This window comes from Aspergillus saccharolyticus (genome assembly GCF_003184585.1).
Source record: "Aspergillus saccharolyticus JOP 1030-1 unplaced genomic scaffold BP01scaffold_53, whole genome shotgun sequence".
NCBI lineage: Eukaryota > Fungi > Ascomycota > Eurotiomycetes > Eurotiales > Aspergillaceae > Aspergillus > Aspergillus saccharolyticus.
Genome location: NW_020290663.1, coordinates 153,869 through 170,172, shown reverse-complemented (window position 1 = coordinate 170,172; position 16,304 = coordinate 153,869). Strand labels below are relative to the sequence as shown.

Sequence of the window (16,304 nt, the reverse complement as noted above, 5' to 3'; positions counted from 1 at the left end):
TTCCCTTGGGTCCGTGTTGTGTTTGCCGTGAACTCCCGACTGGTTCTTTTCGCCACCCCGTCGGCTGTCAATCTGCCCCACCTTTGCCGACGCAGGACGGAGGATACAGAAACTAAACCAATACTCCGGGGTAAATGGAGTATAATGATGTACTGTATACACAGGATACACATTATACACCGGTTGTTGCGAGTTGAAGGGAATGAAGGGCCACCAAGTGAGGGCTGGGGAGATAAAAAGCCCTCATTCATCTGGGTTGCGAGTTACAAAGGTTGGTGTGATAAAATTGGTAACTCCGAGAGTCATAGGGTACTTATGCTGTGAATCCTTCTTCCTCAAATTCTATCTTACTCAGTGCCTCGCAGCATGTTGCGATTCGGGTCGGGTCTGCTGCGAAGGTGCAATATCTCTGCTATGTCTCGTGGTGTCTCATTGTGTGTGACTGATGGATGCGTTTGTGTTGGATGGTGGTATTATGGGGGGTCCGCCCATGTGGCAGAAATACGTGGAACACTGCTTGAAAGGGTTTGGACTGTGTGGAACTTAGACGATAGATTACAGAATGAAAACTGCGCTTCATGAAGGTTGAGTTCTGATTCTGTCGGACTACGTACAATCCATCTATTGCGAGCAAATCACTCACAACCCCAGTCCCTCCTCATCGATCTTGTGTACCACTCCTAGTCTGTCTAGTACGAGCAACTTCCCTCCTGCTCCTCGGACCAGGGCTGCCAGTTAGGGACACTGCCCTCGTTCCAGCCCCCAGTCGGCTTGGACTGACCCTGAGTGCTCAAGGTAGTGCGTTGACCGGCCACGGTGGCCCAGCTGGGAATCTGGCTAGCGGAAGAGGCGACCTGGGCTTCTGTCGCGACAGGCGCAACGGAACTGATAATTGCCGTGTGGGCAACTGTGGTCTCCGCAGCAGCAGCAGCAGCAGCAGCAGCGGTGGTGGTTTCGACGAACACAGCCGCCGCACTGGAAGTCGCCGCCACCTGAGAGGGAGAGACACTGGCGATGCTGCTAGCAGCGGCGACGGCGGAGCTGCTGGAGCTGCTGCTGGCACTGGCACCACTCGTGGACATGCAGGCAAAGCTGATCTTCTTGGTGAATTTGGAGGAGTCGGCCTCGTACACGACGAGAGACAAATCCCACTCCATGCTCACATAGGGCCAGCAAATGCGATCATCGGACATGGTCACCATGTCACCGGCAATGTAGACATCGCTGCTGGAGAAGGCGTCGCCGACCTTCTTTCCGGTGGCATCCACCTGCTGGAAGTAGGTGCCGGCGAACTTGCCCTCGCAGCCCATGGCGATATAGTCGCACACGGGGTCGGAGATCTCCTCCCAGGTGATCAGGGCGGAGGTGTTCCCAAAGGTGGCAGTGTGAGCGTTGGAGCAGTCGTTGGCGCCGGAGGTCACCCAGGTCACTTGGCTGTCGCCATCCTCCGCGCCCACCGTCGAAGTGGCTTGGGCACCCACCTTGGTGTACTTGTCGGAGAAGAGGGCCAGGGCGACGTTGCGGGGGTTGGTGCGGTTGGTGACGTGGGTGTATCCATCGCCCATCCAAGTGTTCTCCGTCACATCCATGGCACCCCGCGAGACCCAGGTGAAGATGTAGCGACTGCTGTCGGCAAACCGAGCAAGACCACTGTAACTGCCGGACATACCACCCATGGGCTCCCCCGAGCCGCCGTTGGTCGTGTTCTCGTTGGAGATCTTGACCCCGGTATTGTACATGCTCTGGGTCTTGGTGTTCAACCAGATGGCCCCCTGGTCCTCGGCACAGATACTGGCGAAAGGAGGCTCATCGGCGGCTTCGAAGGCAATTCCGGTGTTGTGGCTGCACCCCCACGAGCTGGAGGCACCGCTGATGTCCAACAGCGTTCCATTGGCGGCCACGTACTCGATGCTGTCGCCGTAATGGCCCGCGGCCGAGCCGGTGTAGTCACTGACGACAAAGTAGGCCCCGTACATGCCAGCCGCTTCCGAGTAGACCAGATCACCGTTCATGTCCACTGCCTCGGCCAGACCGTCCGAGGCGTGCACGCCGGGACCTCCCAGCCAGGTCTTCCACGTCTGGTTGCCATTGGTGTAGCGGTGCAGGACGGGCACGGGGGTGTCGCTGGGGGGCGCGTTGGTGGTGCCCGAGGGCATCGCCTCGTTCGTCAACAGGGCAAAGCCATCATCGTGGGCGACGAGACCACCGGCTGGCTCGACATTAGCATCGCGGTCAGCGAGTCGATGGGATTTGGGGTCTGGAACCGACCTTCTTTACCACCACTGACGGTGACGGAGGTGCCGGTCGCCTTGAACGTGGTGGGATCCAGTTCGGTGACGTGGACATCGGTGCCGCTGGAGTCGAGATAGGCGAGGTAGGCCGTCTTGCCGTTCGGAGACACCGCGAAAGGCGTGCGACGGTGATGAGCAAAGTTGGTCCAGTAGGCAGCCTCGATGGGGTTGAAGGAATTGTCGAGTGCCAGCACATCGACATAGGTTTCGAGGTTCGACGCAGTCAACCCGGCAGAGGCGCCCAGCGCCGCAGAAAGCAAAGAAAGAGTGAAAAGCCCACGCATGATGGAGAGCGGTAGTTGGTTAGCTGCTGTCTGTAAAGGCCTGTTTGACATGCAGTGTCTGGGCGGGACATCGCCATAGATATAGTCCCTGGGGGGGTCTGCAGTATAGAGATCCCAAGACCAATGACCCTGGAACGATACACGGCCGAGTGTGGTCTCAGGGTGTGTCGTAAATTGACATGGAGGATTCAGGGTCGTGATACCCTGGCGAAGCCTGGCTGCTATTGGTGGTATTGATGCTGGTGGGGTTGTTATCCAGGGTGGAGTAGCCCAGGCGTGCTTCAACGGGGATCTCAGGGGGAAATGAGGTTTTATTTTGATGTCGCCAGCCCGGCCGAGGCCCAGCCCTAAGCCCGGGGCTCCTCTTAGAATCAAGCTGTATAGCTCGCAGTCAGTAAGATAAGGTAAAGTGCAATCCCTGACTCCATCACAGTTGCATCTGGATGGGGAAGTCTCCTTGACCCGGCATGTTATAGTCACGGGTGATAATGGGCAGCCTGGCGCCGGTTTGCTGTGGTGAAATACTCGGCGCCCCGCAACTGAGACATTAATGTAGAGGATTGATTGCGCAGGTAATGACCCTGGCCACTGCTCAACAACTTTTCTTGCTCTCTCTCCTTTCTCTCGATTCTCCTCTGCTTGCTCTGAGTCGTTCAAGTGCCATTGTCTTAGTTAGTCAATCATTCATACTCTTATGGTGAATCTTCAGCTTTAAAGTTAAGGTTGTTGCGGGTCACGATGGCTGCCATATTCTCCAGGCAGCACTCCCTGATGAGACTCCCCCACAGGAAACGTACGGTCGCATGAGCTGCAGAAGCACGCTGCTGCTAGCTATGATCATCACCGCCTCATCAAAGTAGAGAAAACCACCAGACTATGTTGTTGGCTGGACTACTGCACATCCTCGTGCTGCAAGGAACCAGTGGTTGATGCCTGAGGCTGAGAACCCCTCGGAAAGATCCGACTTGGCAGTGCGGATCTTGTGTCACCTCATCGCGATCGATCCAAAGACAATCTGATATAAAGAATAGATTCCCTGCTGTGGTGGGCTAGATTTGCATTGCATTTCTCACGCAATGGATCAATCTGCATTGCTCTTGTTGGCATCAATTTGACCCAATCCACGCACCAACCACTGCCAGCTGGCCTGCTCCACCCGGAAAAAGTCACTTCAAGCGATGACGCGGCAGGCAACAAAGTTTTTATCTCTGCCACATGGGGTCAGCTCAGGCACATCGGACTCGGAGTAGACATTAATAGACTCTGCAGAACAGGCTAAGCTTTGGTCGACAGTATACACCGACGTCATTCCCCAACTCTCCCCCTTTCCCCCCGTTATATTTCCTCCTCCTCGTCCACCTGCCAAGTAGCTCGACACCACACTCCTAAATCATGCGCGCAACCAGAAAATGGTTCCTGCTCGCTCTGCAGGCACTGGCTCTACCAGTCAGCGCCAAGTCGACCACCTCCAAAGTCACTACTACAGTGCTGAGTACCACATCGACCTCGTCTGCCTCGGACATTCTCGTCGTGGTCACCTCCGCCTCGGAAGTCGTTCCCACCGGCAGTTATCTCAGCTACACCACCACCATCACCCTCGCCAGGAATGAGTCGCGGTCAACGACCGAGACGAGTACTCTCACGGCAACTAACACCACCATCACCAATGGCACCACCACCACCGCAACCACCACGGACACCGCGGTCCAATTGAGCGGTACGAGAGTCCTGACCAGCAGCAGCACGGCCACATCCTCCGCGGGCGCCAATTCGCAGCCCTGCAATGGCTACACGGAATTCTGCGAGAGGAAATACTCCAACATCACCATGGTCACGGCCCATAACAGTCCCTTCGTCAAGAAGAACAACGTAGCGTCCAATCAAGCCTACCCCGTCCGGACCCAGCTCGAGGACGGCATACGCATGGGTACGTCCCCCACCCTTGGATCCCTCCCTTGGACACATATGACTCATCCCGGTCAGTATCTTTCGAAGCGCATTACTATGAAGACGATATCTACCTCTGCCACACCTCGTGTGAACTCCTGAACATGGGCACCTTGGAGGCCTACCTCACCAACGTCACCGACTGGCTCAAGGAGAATCCCTACGAGGTAGTGACCGTCCTGATCGTGAACTCCGACTACGTGGATCCCTCCAACTTCACTGCCCCGATCCAAAATTCCGGACTGATCGACTACGCATACGAGCCGTGGAAGATCCCGATGAACGTCAGCGACTGGCCGACGCTATCGGAGATGATCCTCGCGGAGAAGCGCGCGGTCGTGTTCATGGACTACCAGGCGAATCAAAGCGCCATTCCCTACATCCTGGATGAGTTCAGTCAGATGTGGGAGACCCCCTTCTCCCCGCTCAACGCTTCCTTCCCTTGCACGGTGCAGCGACCGCCCGGGATCACTGCGGCGGAGGCGGAGGAGCGCATGTACATGATCAATCACAATCTCGATATCGAGGTCATTTTTGAGGAGGTGGAGATCCTGATCCCGGATACGGCGCAATTGAATACGACCAATGCGGTCTCGGGATACGGGAGTCTCGGGCTCATGGCGAACAATTGTCGCGGTAAGTCGGTTTGCCCTCTCTTTTATTCTTACAGCACCACTGATGGATTCGCTGGCATAGCTAAATGGGATCGTCCCCCGAATTTCCTGCTCGTGGACTACTATAACGACGGCAACTTCCCGGGGTCGGTCTTTGAAGTGGCCGCCGCGATGAACAATGTGACATACAATGGCAAGTGCTGTGGAACCACCAGTGACGCCTCGCAGCCCGTCCTGTCCGCCAGTCTTGGGGTCTTGTTGGTGGTGACGTGGGCTGGGATGGCGCTGACGTGGGAGATGCTGTGAAGCAAGGGTTCCTGTGAGAGGTAGTACATGACAGGTACAATTGCAGTTGAAATATGGTTCAGAGACACAATCAGAGCAAGCGAGATAAATACACGTGGTCATACGGAGTCTTTGGCATAATTGGACTGAGTCAAGCATCGCCAAAGGCCCGCACAGCTCTCTATCCAATTGGCAAAAATTGCTGACGGTATAAGCCCATGTAAGGGGCCGATGATACATAGTATCAGGAAACCCTGCACATTCCAAACCATCGGAATAATCAAAGATCCACAGATAGAAGAACAGAAGTTCAAATCAGGGCAAACATGAAGGCTTTCATTTTGCAGCCCATGAATTTCAGCCTCAGGTCAACGTCCATATCGTCACATGACATGACAGGGCGCGTGATTCCGGACGGATTGACATCACCATCACTTCTGATTAACACAAGCACATAAGTAGGAAAATGTCAGTTCCTCAAAATGACCAAATTACCAACCCTCATCTTTATCCCGGGCTCCTGGCACCAACCCTCCTGCTATGGCTCCGTCATTAAACTCCTCCAGACCCAGCACAAGCTACACTGCGTCGCCATCACCCTCCCCTCCACCACCGGCAGCCGCGATGCAACGTTCAAAGACGACCTCGATGCCGCGCGCGACGCCATCGCCCACGAAACCAGCCACGGCCGCAATGTAATTGTCATCGCGCACTCCTACGGCGGCATGGTCGGCAACAGCGCCATCAAGGGTTTCACCCAGCCCCAGCCCCCGCCCCCGGCCGGGGACACGCCGCCTTCCCCCGCCGGGTACGTGGTAGGCCTCATTCTCATCGCCTCCGGCTTCACCTTCACCGGCCTCTCCTTCATGGACCCATTCTTCGGGCACCCGCCGCCCTCCTGGCGCGCGAACCGCGAAACCGGCTACGCGGAGCTGGTCACCCCTCCCCGCGAGCTGTTTTACCATGACCTGCCCCGGGAGGAGGCGGAGTACTGGGTCTCGCAGCTGACGCCGCAGAGTCTGAAGGCGTTATTCGAGGGCGGGGAGTTCACGTATGCTGGATGGCAGGATGTGCCGGTCTGGTATCTGGGGACGGTGGAGGATCGCGGGCTGCCCGTGCTGGCGCAGCGAATGCAGGTGGAGATGGCGAGGGAGATCGGTGCGAATGTGGAGCATCGGGAGCTACACACGAGTCATTCCCCCTTCTTGAGTCAGCCAGAGGCGACGGCGGGGATTGTGAGGGAGGCGGTCGAGGCGTTTACGGGGAAGGCTGTCGGCGATGCGTCTACGAGTGCGCGAGATGGCGTGGTGGGAGTGGTGCCGAGGGCTGTGTTGTGGCGGCCATTGACTTGGTTCCAGTTTGGGCTTCCCTTCGCCTTTGGTCGGCTTTTGGGCCGCGGGATTCTTCTTTGGCGGTGGGGGAGGCGGTTCTGGGGGTCTTCTCGCTAGGGGGAGATTCTTATGGTTTTAGGGTTGGAAGGGGGGTTGCAGGGCATCAAAGTGAGCAGGAGATTAGAGCTTTGAAGTGACAGACTAGCAGGTACAGTACATATAATCTTTCTCTCATCACGTGTGCACGTCTTTCTCGTGCGGCCACTTCCGAAACAAGTCCCCCAGCTGGTCAATGGGCGCCGTCAAGAGGCCGACGACCGTCTCAAAGGGCGGCTTACTCGGGGCGCCGGGATGGGCGCGCGATGGCATGAAGATCTTGGTGCGATTGAACGACTTGGCCAGGCTGATACTGTCGTGGTCCGAGAGCACCTGTTCGAGATCCACCAGGTCGCTGTTCTCCTCTTCTCTCATCTGGGGACTCAGGATCTCCATCAGCCCCCGAATGGTGGGGATGAAGGTGGGATTGCTCGGATCCAGGGTCTGGAACTTCTTGAGTTGTCCTTTGACCTGCGTTGGTGGTTAATACAGCCGGCTATCTGCAATCGCAGACCCAGGTGGTTCTAGTGTTACGCACAGCATGGTTCTCCTTGCGGCGCTTCTCTGCCAGAGTAGATCCCTCCGACAGATGCTTCTCGTAGGCAGGATAGACGACAAGGTCTTTGCCGACGGTGTTGCGTGCCAGAGCCCAGGTGAAGAGGTTCTGGAAGCGAATCTGCTCTTGACGGTCCGCGGAGCTCACGATGCGTCCATAGCAAGCTTGAATCTCGCCGTGGTCTTCCTTGACCGTGTCGATGATGTGGCCGGTCATGGTGACAGACTTCAAAGTGTCGAGCTGGAGTGAAAATGTAGTATCATGATGGATGTTGCAAAGAGAGAGACTCAGGAACGCCTCGGGATCGCAAGATGAAGTGGTGATGTCATGTTTCATGGCCTGAGGCAGAACAAGACGCTGACTCATCCTATACACTCCTTCACGCATGGAAGACTGACTGAATGCAACTCGTTGAGCCCTGCCAATGGCTAAGAGTCTATACGGGGATGGGCTCAAATAACAACATAGAGATATCGGAGAGGCTATCCATGGACTATCAATGTTTTCCAAGAATTGAAGCGCCCGGTGCAAAGTTCCCATGAATCCAAGAGTCTTGATAACTCGACAGTCCAAAGACAGTGCACATACTCGTGCGTAGATTTAGCTTCATTGGGACTTACTGAATTGCTTTTAACCCTCATAGCCAGAACCTGTCAGATGCATGGCCAGCAGCATAACCTGCGTCATCCTCATCTACCCTCCAGATTCTTGTTGAATCTCGTGCCGCAGACTGTGACACCCACCATCTTGATAGCAGTAGCATTAATGTCGACCCCCATATGAGTGACAATGCACCTCGGGGCTTCAGATACTCCGGGCCCTAACTATCGTGTCTGACTCCCGGATGGAGCTCAATGACAAGTAGCTAATTGTCTCACAGGCGATCTGATGAATGGCAGAGCAGATGGAGCTACCCAGAAAGCTGGTTGCCTGAAGTCTCACCGAATAGAGCTCCGGTCCACAGGCTGTCCGAAATATTACTTGACGGTGCACTCACTTGGACTGCTACCATCCCCGCGCTCACAAAACTGGCGGAACAAGACATAGGCAAAGAGTTTCCTCTTCTATTCAATCTCCCTGACTCACTTCAGCTCCCTGTTTGAACCCCCTGCCACAGCCTCCATCCTAACCCGGACACGCAATAATCTCCTATACCACCCAGTCCGAGAATGACTCCTTTAAGGGCGACCTGAAAGTCATGCCCATCGCCATCATCGGCATGGCTTGTCGATCCCCCGGGGGCGCCTCTAGTCCCGAGAAGCTCTGGGATCTTGGCGCCAGGGAGAGAGTGCATGGTCCCCAATTCCACGGTCTCGCTTCCACGCAGAGGGCTGGTACCATCCCGACAAGGAACATCATGGAACGGTATGTCATCACTCACTGGACGCGTCAAGGGGATAGAGTAGCTGGGTGGTTAACTGCCAATATATCCTAGTCATACGCCAAAGGCGCACACTTCCTCACAGAGGATATCTCCCGATTTAACGCCGCTTTCTTCAACCTCACGGCCGAAGTCGCCAGTGTGAGTTCTCCCTCGTCGTCAGATCCCCTTCGGTTGAAGCACTGAATGCCCCAGACAATGGACCCGGAGGTGCGCTTGCAATTGGGAAACCGTCTACGGGGCTCTGTAGAGTGCCGGTCTGTCCCTAGACCAGGTGGCGGGCTCCTGTACCGGCGTATATGCAGGGACGTGCTTCCGAGATTACCCGGACAGTCTATTCCGCGACCCTGATACTCTGCCTCGAGCAACACTCACGGGTAGTGGCGCGGCAATGATCGCGAACCGTGTTTCGCATTTCTTCGATCTCCGGGGTCCGAGTGTAATGGTTGACACCGGGTGCTCGACGACGCTCACGCTGTTGCACCTGGCATGTCAGAATTTACGCGCAGGGGAGTCGGAGATGGCTGTCGTGGGCGGATCGAACCTATTGCTCAACCCGGATACGTTCATTCTCCAATCCAATCTCAGCCTGCTATCGCCTGAAGGACGCTGTTTCGCCTTCGATGCCCGAGCTACGGGGTACGGCCGTGGCGAAGGGATTGCGAGTATTGTGATCAAGCCCCTCACGGCGGCTATTCGAGATGGAGACCCCATTCGTGCGGTCATTCGCAATTCGGCGGCAAACCAGGATGGGAAAACTGCAACCCTCACGTCGCCGAGCCAGGAAGCCCAGGAGATTCTTATGCGTGGTTGCTATGAGATGGCTGGCCTCAACCCGCACGACACTACTTTTGTCGAAGCCCATGGTACAGGGACGCAAGTAGGCGACACCGTTGAAGCTCATTCTCTTGGGAATGTTTCCAGGCCTGGACGCAGCCCTGACTGCCCTCTCATCATTGGGTCAGTGAAGACGAATATTGGCCATACGGGCATTCGGACTCAATTTCCGCGACATCATGGTCGCACTGGGTCAACTTGAGGAAACGCGCATGGGCTTCGAGTGCAGTGGAGTCATTACCCGCGTAGGACCCTCCGCACGCGCCGCGGGATTCACTCCCGGCGAACCGGTGCATGCCTTCACCATCGGACACTTCGCGACCAAAGTACGCTGCCCATTTACCGCTGTGGCCCATATGCCCGCGAGAATGGACTTCGCCACCGCGGCTTCCATCCCCGTGGTCCTCATCACGGTCTACCATGCCCTGGTGGATCTTGCCCGTATCCAACGCGGGAAAAGGGCGCTCATCCACTCCGGCACCGGTGGTGTTGGCCAAGCAGCGGTCATGCTGGCGCAGTGGATCGGGGCAGACATCTTCGTAACCGTTGGATCGGAGCAAAAACGCGATTTTTTAATGGAAGAATACGATATTCCCTCGTCGCGTATATTCAGTAGCCGCAATGCATCCTTTGCCGGTCATGTCATGGCGGCGACCAAGGGGGAGGGGGTGGATGTGGTGATCAACTCGCTGGCAGGAGATCTGCTCCGCGAAACATGGCGCTGCATCGGGATGTTCGGGCGACTCATTGAAAACGGCAAGCGAGATTTCGAGCAGGGTCACTCGGTAGAGATGAGGCCATTCGAGCGGAGTGCAATGTTCGCGTCGCTGGATCTAATCACGCTGGGCGAACAGAGAGGGGCAGAGGTGCAACGAATCTTCAGGGTAATTAATGAATTGATGGAGAAGGGGAATATCAGACCGGTGAGGCCAATCACTCAGTTCGGGATAGGAGAAATTGAGAAGGCATTCCGAACGATGCAGACAGGGCAGCATGTGGGGAAGATTGTGGTGGAGGCGAAGGAGGAGGATGAAGCCCAAGTGAAGGTGAAGAAGAGGCCGCCCGCCAAAGTCAAGCTGTCACGTGAGGAGACTTATCTTATCGTGGGCGGTGTGGGAGGCATTGGGCAGAATCTGGCGGAGCGGCTGGTGCTCGAAGGCGGAGCCCGCCATCTGCTGCTTCTCTCGCGCACTGCTTCATCTTCCCTTAACGCTTCTTGGCTGGCGAATCTCCGCGTTATCGGTGCCACCATCACTCTAGAGGACTGTGATGTCTCTGGCTCAAGTCAGCTGCATACTGTTCTACAGAAATATGATGCCTCACTGTTGCCTCCTATCCGTGGAGTCATCCATGCCGCTATGGTGCTCAAGGTACTACTGTTCCCGCTATACTATATACTACACAACTACTATCTCATTCAACCATTCAAGTTTCAATAGAATTGGTTCAATTCTAACAACTCTGTAGGACGTGATCTTTGATTCCATGACCCATTCGGACTACCTGGCAGCCTTGCGTCCCAAGGTCCAAGGCACATGGAACCTGCACACTCTTCTGCCTGCCGACCTTCGCTTCTTCATTCTTCTGTCCTCTATTAGTGGATTTGGTGGCAACGCGGGCCAAGCCAAATATGCCGCCGGGGGGTGTTTCCAGGATTCTCTGGCTCGTCATCACGCAAGTCAGGGGCTCCCCGCCGTGTCCATCGATCTAGGAATGGTCTCGTCTGTTGGGGTCGTTGCAGAGACTCAACATTTTGCCTCTCACCTCGAGAAACTCGGATTCCGCCCGATGTCGGAACACGAGCTGTGGGCCTTGGTCGAGTCTGCCATTCGCCATCCCATCCGGACCCCAGAAACCTGTCAAATTATCACCGGTCTTCCCGGGGCATTCGTGCGGTCGGATAAAGCCGTTTGCTGGAATCGTGATGCCAGGTTTGCGTTTCTCGAGCAGACAGGTGGCTCTTCTTCCGGTCCGATGTCCTGGGCCACCCCAGGATCGAGTTTGAGGGTTCAATTGTCCACCGCAACAATATGTGAAGCAACGCGCGCGATCCGAAACGCCCTAGTCACGAAAGTCGCCGAAATGTTCAGTCGTAACCCGGAAGATATCGACCCATCCTTGCCTCTTGCGCAATTGGGAGTCGACTTCTTGGTGGCCGTGGAGCTGCGCAACTGGTCGATCGTAACGATGCAGGCGGATTGCTCCGTCTTCGATCTCTTGCAAGCGGTCTCGATAACCAAGCTTGCCGGGAAGATGGCGGAGAAGAGTCAATATGTGCCAAAGTAACCAACAAAAAGGATTAATGTATCATATGCTATCTATGCTAATCGAACGCGGACCCCACGAACTCCTGTGCGCGTAGGCATCTAGTCTATACATCGCTCAGTCTAGCAGTACAGGTTTTCCAAAGGAACCATTTTAAACCGACATTAAACTTCCTGGGGCACTTTACCGGGCACGACTCGCTCAACGGATTCAGGGCGATCCGTTTCGAGATCGACGGTCAGATTCGTGAAGCCTCGGTGTCGCCGCTGCGCGCTCCGCAGACTATAACTACTCAAAGCCCTCTCTCGACTACCGCTGCTCCCCCAAGAGCCTGAGAAGAACACTTGGCGAAAGGAGGGAACACATGCAGTGATAATGATCAGACTGGCCTCGACGTTGCTGCGAGACGGTCAGCCCATGCAATCATAATTCGAATCATCAGCACCTACATCCATAACACCATAGCCCCCAGCTGGTAGGATTCGTCGTTGGAATGCAGCATCGAAACCACCGAAGCCAGTCGCATGCAACTGGTAATTAACGATCTAAGCCCGATGATGAGCTGGTTAGCAGCGGCCACAGGGTGGAGTGGGCAGGGGAGGGCAGAGCATACAATCCACCAAGCCCAAACATGCAGGCAACCCCCGCGCGCTTTTTGGGCGCCATGTTCAACCCCATAATCACCGGGAGGGGGGTGATCACTAGCACAATATCGATGAAGATACTGGCACACGTGCCAGCCATGAAAATGGATGCGCGACTGATACACTGCCCCTCTAGTGCCACATCCCAAGCCTTCTGAATGGGACTGCAACCAAACAGGAACAAACATTCGAGAACGATCATATAGGCTATGACGAAGAATGTGAAGCTCCAGAGGATAATCCGCCAGCTACGTTGCATATCTGACAGGCGATAGTAGAGTATGATCAGACCGATTTTGGAAAGTCCAAGGGCTGGAATGTACATGACTGCGCCAGCTATGAGAACCTGGTGACTGTCAGTGCGTGAAATCAAGTATTGACAGAGGGTGATGGTTGGTCTTACCTTCAAAGACTTGTTATATTCTTCTACTGTGAGTTCCCATTGATGGATTCCCAGTCCAGCCCGAGTATAACCGTCTAAGCGAGGTGTTTAGATTGCGTCATTGGAACCGCGCGCAGACACCGAATATGAACTCACATAGCAAGACAGATTGCGTTATCGCGGCGAACATCTGCAACGGCCAGTCTCATGTCAGATCATGGAATTGAGCCGGGGACCCTTTTGGTGACCTTACCCAAGACAGTACAAGCACGGCTATCGCCAGGTCTTGTTAGACAACATTCATCGGACAGACAGACCATACTTACTGTCATCCAGCATCCACTTCCTCACAATCGCCACTCGGCTATATATTCGCACCAGGAGACATATCGCGCTGACCGTCAATCCCACAATGACCACCACGCGGTTTGCGGTGTGTAGGTGCTGTGCTGGATGCGTAAAGTCTGGCGTGACACCTGGAGGCGCTGCGATCACACCTGTTTCATTGAGAGCCATGGTTGACTTCAACCATTTGAGTTCGATGGCTGAAGGAACGTGCTCTCGATTGCACCCACAGCGACGGGGAAGAACTGAAAACAAGTCATCTCAAAGCCAAGAGAAACTGCGATTGAAGAATAAGGAGCTGGATAGCTAAGTACCGCCAACCCATCCACCCCCTTGGGCCAAAATTCTGCCTGATACCTGACACGAGTGAGACTAGAGGGAAGTCTGACCTCATCGCTCAATTGTCAAACCCTGGGTTTGTGCCTGATCTGCATCCGCTGCGGCACGTTGCAGTGGATCTAATGTAGAGTTAATTTGGATCCCACGCCAAGCGTGGAACAACTTCGGCCATGCTTGTGCGTTGCGCGCCCTTGTCGACTGTCATGAGGTGAAGGATTCTCTAGCCTGTTTCAACCTGCTAATATCGAGTCAGGTAGGCGTCGAGATGACACCTGGTCGCATTGGATTTCGAGGGCATGAGTTGAGTTCAATAAAACAAAGATCGCCTCGTTCTAGCGACGAAACCAGAGAGCCTCACAGCCACCATGTATCAAGTTTCCAAGCCTACCTTCCTGACTGATCGATCACATTTTCAAGTGCAGTCGTCTTACCCAGGGGCTACAAGAAGAGACGGAAATAGGCCGTTAGGTGCTCACAGCTGCCAGCCGTCGACGGCGGCCCCATAGGATCGTCATTGAGTTGATGTGGAGCACTGGTTAATTGTCTCCAATAAGTCGAACCATGACCGGGTCCAGATCGCACTGTCTCTGTTTAAACAAAATGCCATGACTCTTATCGGCTTGCAAATCGTATAAGCACTGACTTGATGGTCTCGTTGGCGTAATTTGCATGCCGATACTTGGATGAAAGGGGGCACAGGGGCCTGCTACCTCCGGATGCGCGCCCGTGGTAAGGTGTTGAGGCAAAGCAGGGCGCCGATCCAGAGGATGTCTGATCCTGGACCGCAACGGTCGAACCTAAATTGATTGAATGAGGATTTCTGTCTCTACTCGGGCACGGTTCGGTTCGTTTGAAATACTAAATGCGGCCGATGCTGTGGAGGCCTCGGGAAATCTTCGGGGACTTGGTGACAGCAGCGTCGGGTTCGATACCTATCTATATCATCAGCAGCCATCCTGAGCAGAGCTTTGCGCATTCTCAGTACTTATACCACGAATCCATTAGGGCTAGACTAGAGAGTACATGCACACGAGATGAGCATAAGAAAAGAGACGGATGCTTAGAGCAATCATGTGACTGTAGTGCCTTCCGTCCAGCGCATACACCGTCTGATCCTCCGCCTGTTACTGCCTGCAGTATTCGCTCTATAGACCCGCCCGGCTCTTGTTTCCCTTCACTACTCCACATCTATACATCACTCCTTAACACTGCTTCACTATGCGACCCTCTATTGCCAGCTTGGACAAAAGAGACATCAGACCCCACAGCTTGGCTCCTGGCTCAGGCTCTCTCCGCTCCTCCACAAGCTTCCTCTCTTCCCCGCAATGTGTGGTTGGCTAAGGCCACTGCAGGACACCCTGTTTGTCAGTGAACGATGCCGCATAAAACACCAGAGATGTGATATCGGTACACCACGGTCCGGCGACCAAGGAAGTTCGTCATGCCTATGCTGAAGGCTACCTTGGCGAAAACCGCGATATCTGCTCCGAGTCCCACAGCCTGGACGCCTCCAGCTCAAGCCATGCACGTGATACCACGGGGCAGCTCTGGCCGCTATCCCCGGAGGAAGCTCAACTCGTGAAGTATTTCTTCACTGTTCTACTCTCATGGATATGCAATATGCTCTGCTGAGACTTATCAAAATTGTCGTCGATTATGCTGACCTGCTGTAGTTCGACTACTGCATCCCAGAGAGGCGTTTTCGAACATTGGTTGGGGCCGTGGTCACTAAAAATCCATCGATATCATTTGCCGTGCTAGCGATACTGCCAGACATCGCGAGTGGACTATGGGAATTGGCTCCGGCAACTCACATGAATATGAGAGACGGTGTCTAGAAACCTTGATCCAGAGTCTTAATGACACGTCCACGGCTTTAAATGACAACATGCTAGCTTCCGCTATGTTATTTGAGATTGCTCGAAGAGATGTCGGGTCAATATCAAGTCCAGGCTAATCTTCAAGCTCAGAGGCTGATGTCACGAAAGAACCCCCGGAGGAACAGACCTTTACTTCGCATGCAGTTTCGACCTCCGCCATATTCCAGATCAAGGAGGGTAACGTCCAAGCTTCTGGGTTCAGCGATGCAGCCAGGATTGTGGCTCAGAGGCAAGAGATCGTCATTGGCAACATGGCGAAACGTGCAGTGGTCCCTAGTCCAACCTTCCGCAGTATGGATTGGTCACTCGAGCCCGCTCCAGATTCAACATGGACATATTGCAAGATTGCACACGCCGCACGAGTCACCAATTCTGCCTACGGGGAGGGGAGCCAGAACCAGTCGAAGTAGGATCGATTGTGGCAGTATATACTACAGTGGGAACAACACAAGCCAGACTCATTCCGACCGATACATTATGCATATCGCACGGACCTGTAGACCTTTCGCACCGAGAGCCAAGGAAATATAGCCCCCGCGAGCATGAACGATGAAAGCGTGCTTCCAGTGATCCATTACACCGATGACTGTCTAATTGCCGGTTCAACAATATCTCCAGCTGTCTCGCATTTTATCGTTTGCGCACGACCGCTGCATGCCCAGCCTAGGAATAGGCCGCGCTTGGTATCTACATGATCAAGCGGATGAGCTGCATGTGGGATGACCATCTTTGAAAGTCAGCGAGTGCCTGCGGGCTTTCTGGGGGTAATAGAGGGTAATAGAAGAGCATGCATTGTAAGCAGCCATCGGACGATTTATACCCAATTT

The 16,304-nt window shown here is 54.6% G+C and overlaps 8 protein-coding genes across 8 annotated transcripts; 5 read left to right on the top strand and 3 right to left on the bottom strand.

Annotated features, from left to right (window-relative positions):
- Positions 1-689: 689 nt before the first annotated feature.
- Positions 690-2,575, bottom strand: BP01DRAFT_306765 (uncharacterized protein; the record flags this gene model as incomplete). The annotated part of the gene is made up of 2 exons (XM_025572253.1): positions 690-2,209; positions 2,281-2,575. 2 exons carry the CDS (start codon positions 2,573-2,575, stop codon positions 690-692), a joined length of 1,815 nt encoding a protein of 604 aa, XP_025427088.1.
- Positions 2,576-3,967: 1,392 nt separating this feature from the next.
- BP01DRAFT_419013 (PI-PLC domain-containing protein) lies at positions 3,968-5,442 on the top strand (the record flags this gene model as incomplete). The annotated part of the gene is made up of 3 exons (XM_025579370.1): positions 3,968-4,502; positions 4,559-5,158; positions 5,219-5,442. 3 exons carry the CDS (start codon positions 3,968-3,970, stop codon positions 5,440-5,442), a joined length of 1,359 nt encoding a protein of 452 aa, XP_025427087.1.
- Positions 5,443-5,882: 440 nt separating this feature from the next.
- Positions 5,883-7,106, top strand: BP01DRAFT_188167 (alpha/beta hydrolase). Its single transcript, XM_025570923.1, has one exon. It carries the CDS (start codon positions 5,904-5,906, stop codon positions 6,867-6,869), a length of 966 nt encoding a protein of 321 aa, XP_025427086.1. The 5' UTR covers positions 5,883-5,903; the 3' UTR covers positions 6,870-7,106.
- On the bottom strand, positions 6,987-7,620 carry BP01DRAFT_386791 (hemerythrin domain-containing protein; the record flags this gene model as incomplete). The annotated part of the gene is made up of 2 exons (XM_025577694.1): positions 6,987-7,319; positions 7,387-7,620. The coding sequence occupies 2 exons, from the start codon at positions 7,618-7,620 to the stop codon at positions 6,987-6,989; spliced, it is 567 nt and encodes a 188-aa protein (XP_025427085.1).
- Positions 7,621-8,602: 982 nt separating this feature from the next.
- Positions 8,603-9,824, top strand: BP01DRAFT_408454 (beta-ketoacyl [acyl carrier protein] synthase domain-containing protein; the record flags this gene model as incomplete). The annotated part of the gene is made up of 4 exons (XM_025578818.1): positions 8,603-8,692; positions 8,734-8,769; positions 8,840-8,958; positions 9,038-9,824. 4 exons carry the CDS (start codon positions 8,603-8,605, stop codon positions 9,822-9,824), a joined length of 1,032 nt encoding a protein of 343 aa, XP_025427084.1.
- A 166-nt stretch (positions 9,825-9,990) lies between these two features.
- BP01DRAFT_306743 (putative PKS-like enzyme) lies at positions 9,991-11,908 on the top strand (the record flags this gene model as incomplete). The annotated part of the gene is made up of 3 exons (XM_025572251.1): positions 9,991-10,662; positions 10,699-10,992; positions 11,090-11,908. The coding sequence occupies 3 exons, from the start codon at positions 9,991-9,993 to the stop codon at positions 11,906-11,908; spliced, it is 1,785 nt and encodes a 594-aa protein (XP_025427083.1).
- Positions 11,909-12,332: 424 nt separating this feature from the next.
- BP01DRAFT_350024 (uncharacterized protein) lies at positions 12,333-13,429 on the bottom strand (the record flags this gene model as incomplete). The annotated part of the gene is made up of 6 exons (XM_025573778.1): positions 12,333-12,432; positions 12,501-12,877; positions 12,935-13,008; positions 13,070-13,103; positions 13,167-13,186; positions 13,240-13,429. The coding sequence occupies 6 exons, from the start codon at positions 13,427-13,429 to the stop codon at positions 12,333-12,335; spliced, it is 795 nt and encodes a 264-aa protein (XP_025427082.1).
- Positions 13,430-15,038: 1,609 nt separating this feature from the next.
- Positions 15,039-15,887, top strand: BP01DRAFT_386787 (uncharacterized protein; the record flags this gene model as incomplete). The annotated part of the gene is made up of 2 exons (XM_025577693.1): positions 15,039-15,175; positions 15,563-15,887. 2 exons carry the CDS (start codon positions 15,039-15,041, stop codon positions 15,885-15,887), a joined length of 462 nt encoding a protein of 153 aa, XP_025427081.1.
- Between the last annotated feature and the right edge of the window lie 417 nt (positions 15,888-16,304).

Excerpts from the sequence above, each read along its gene's own strand:
- BP01DRAFT_188167 (XM_025570923.1), top strand. The coding sequence starts at position 5,904 with ATGACCAAATTACCAACCCTCATCTTTATCCCGGGCTCCTGGCACCAA.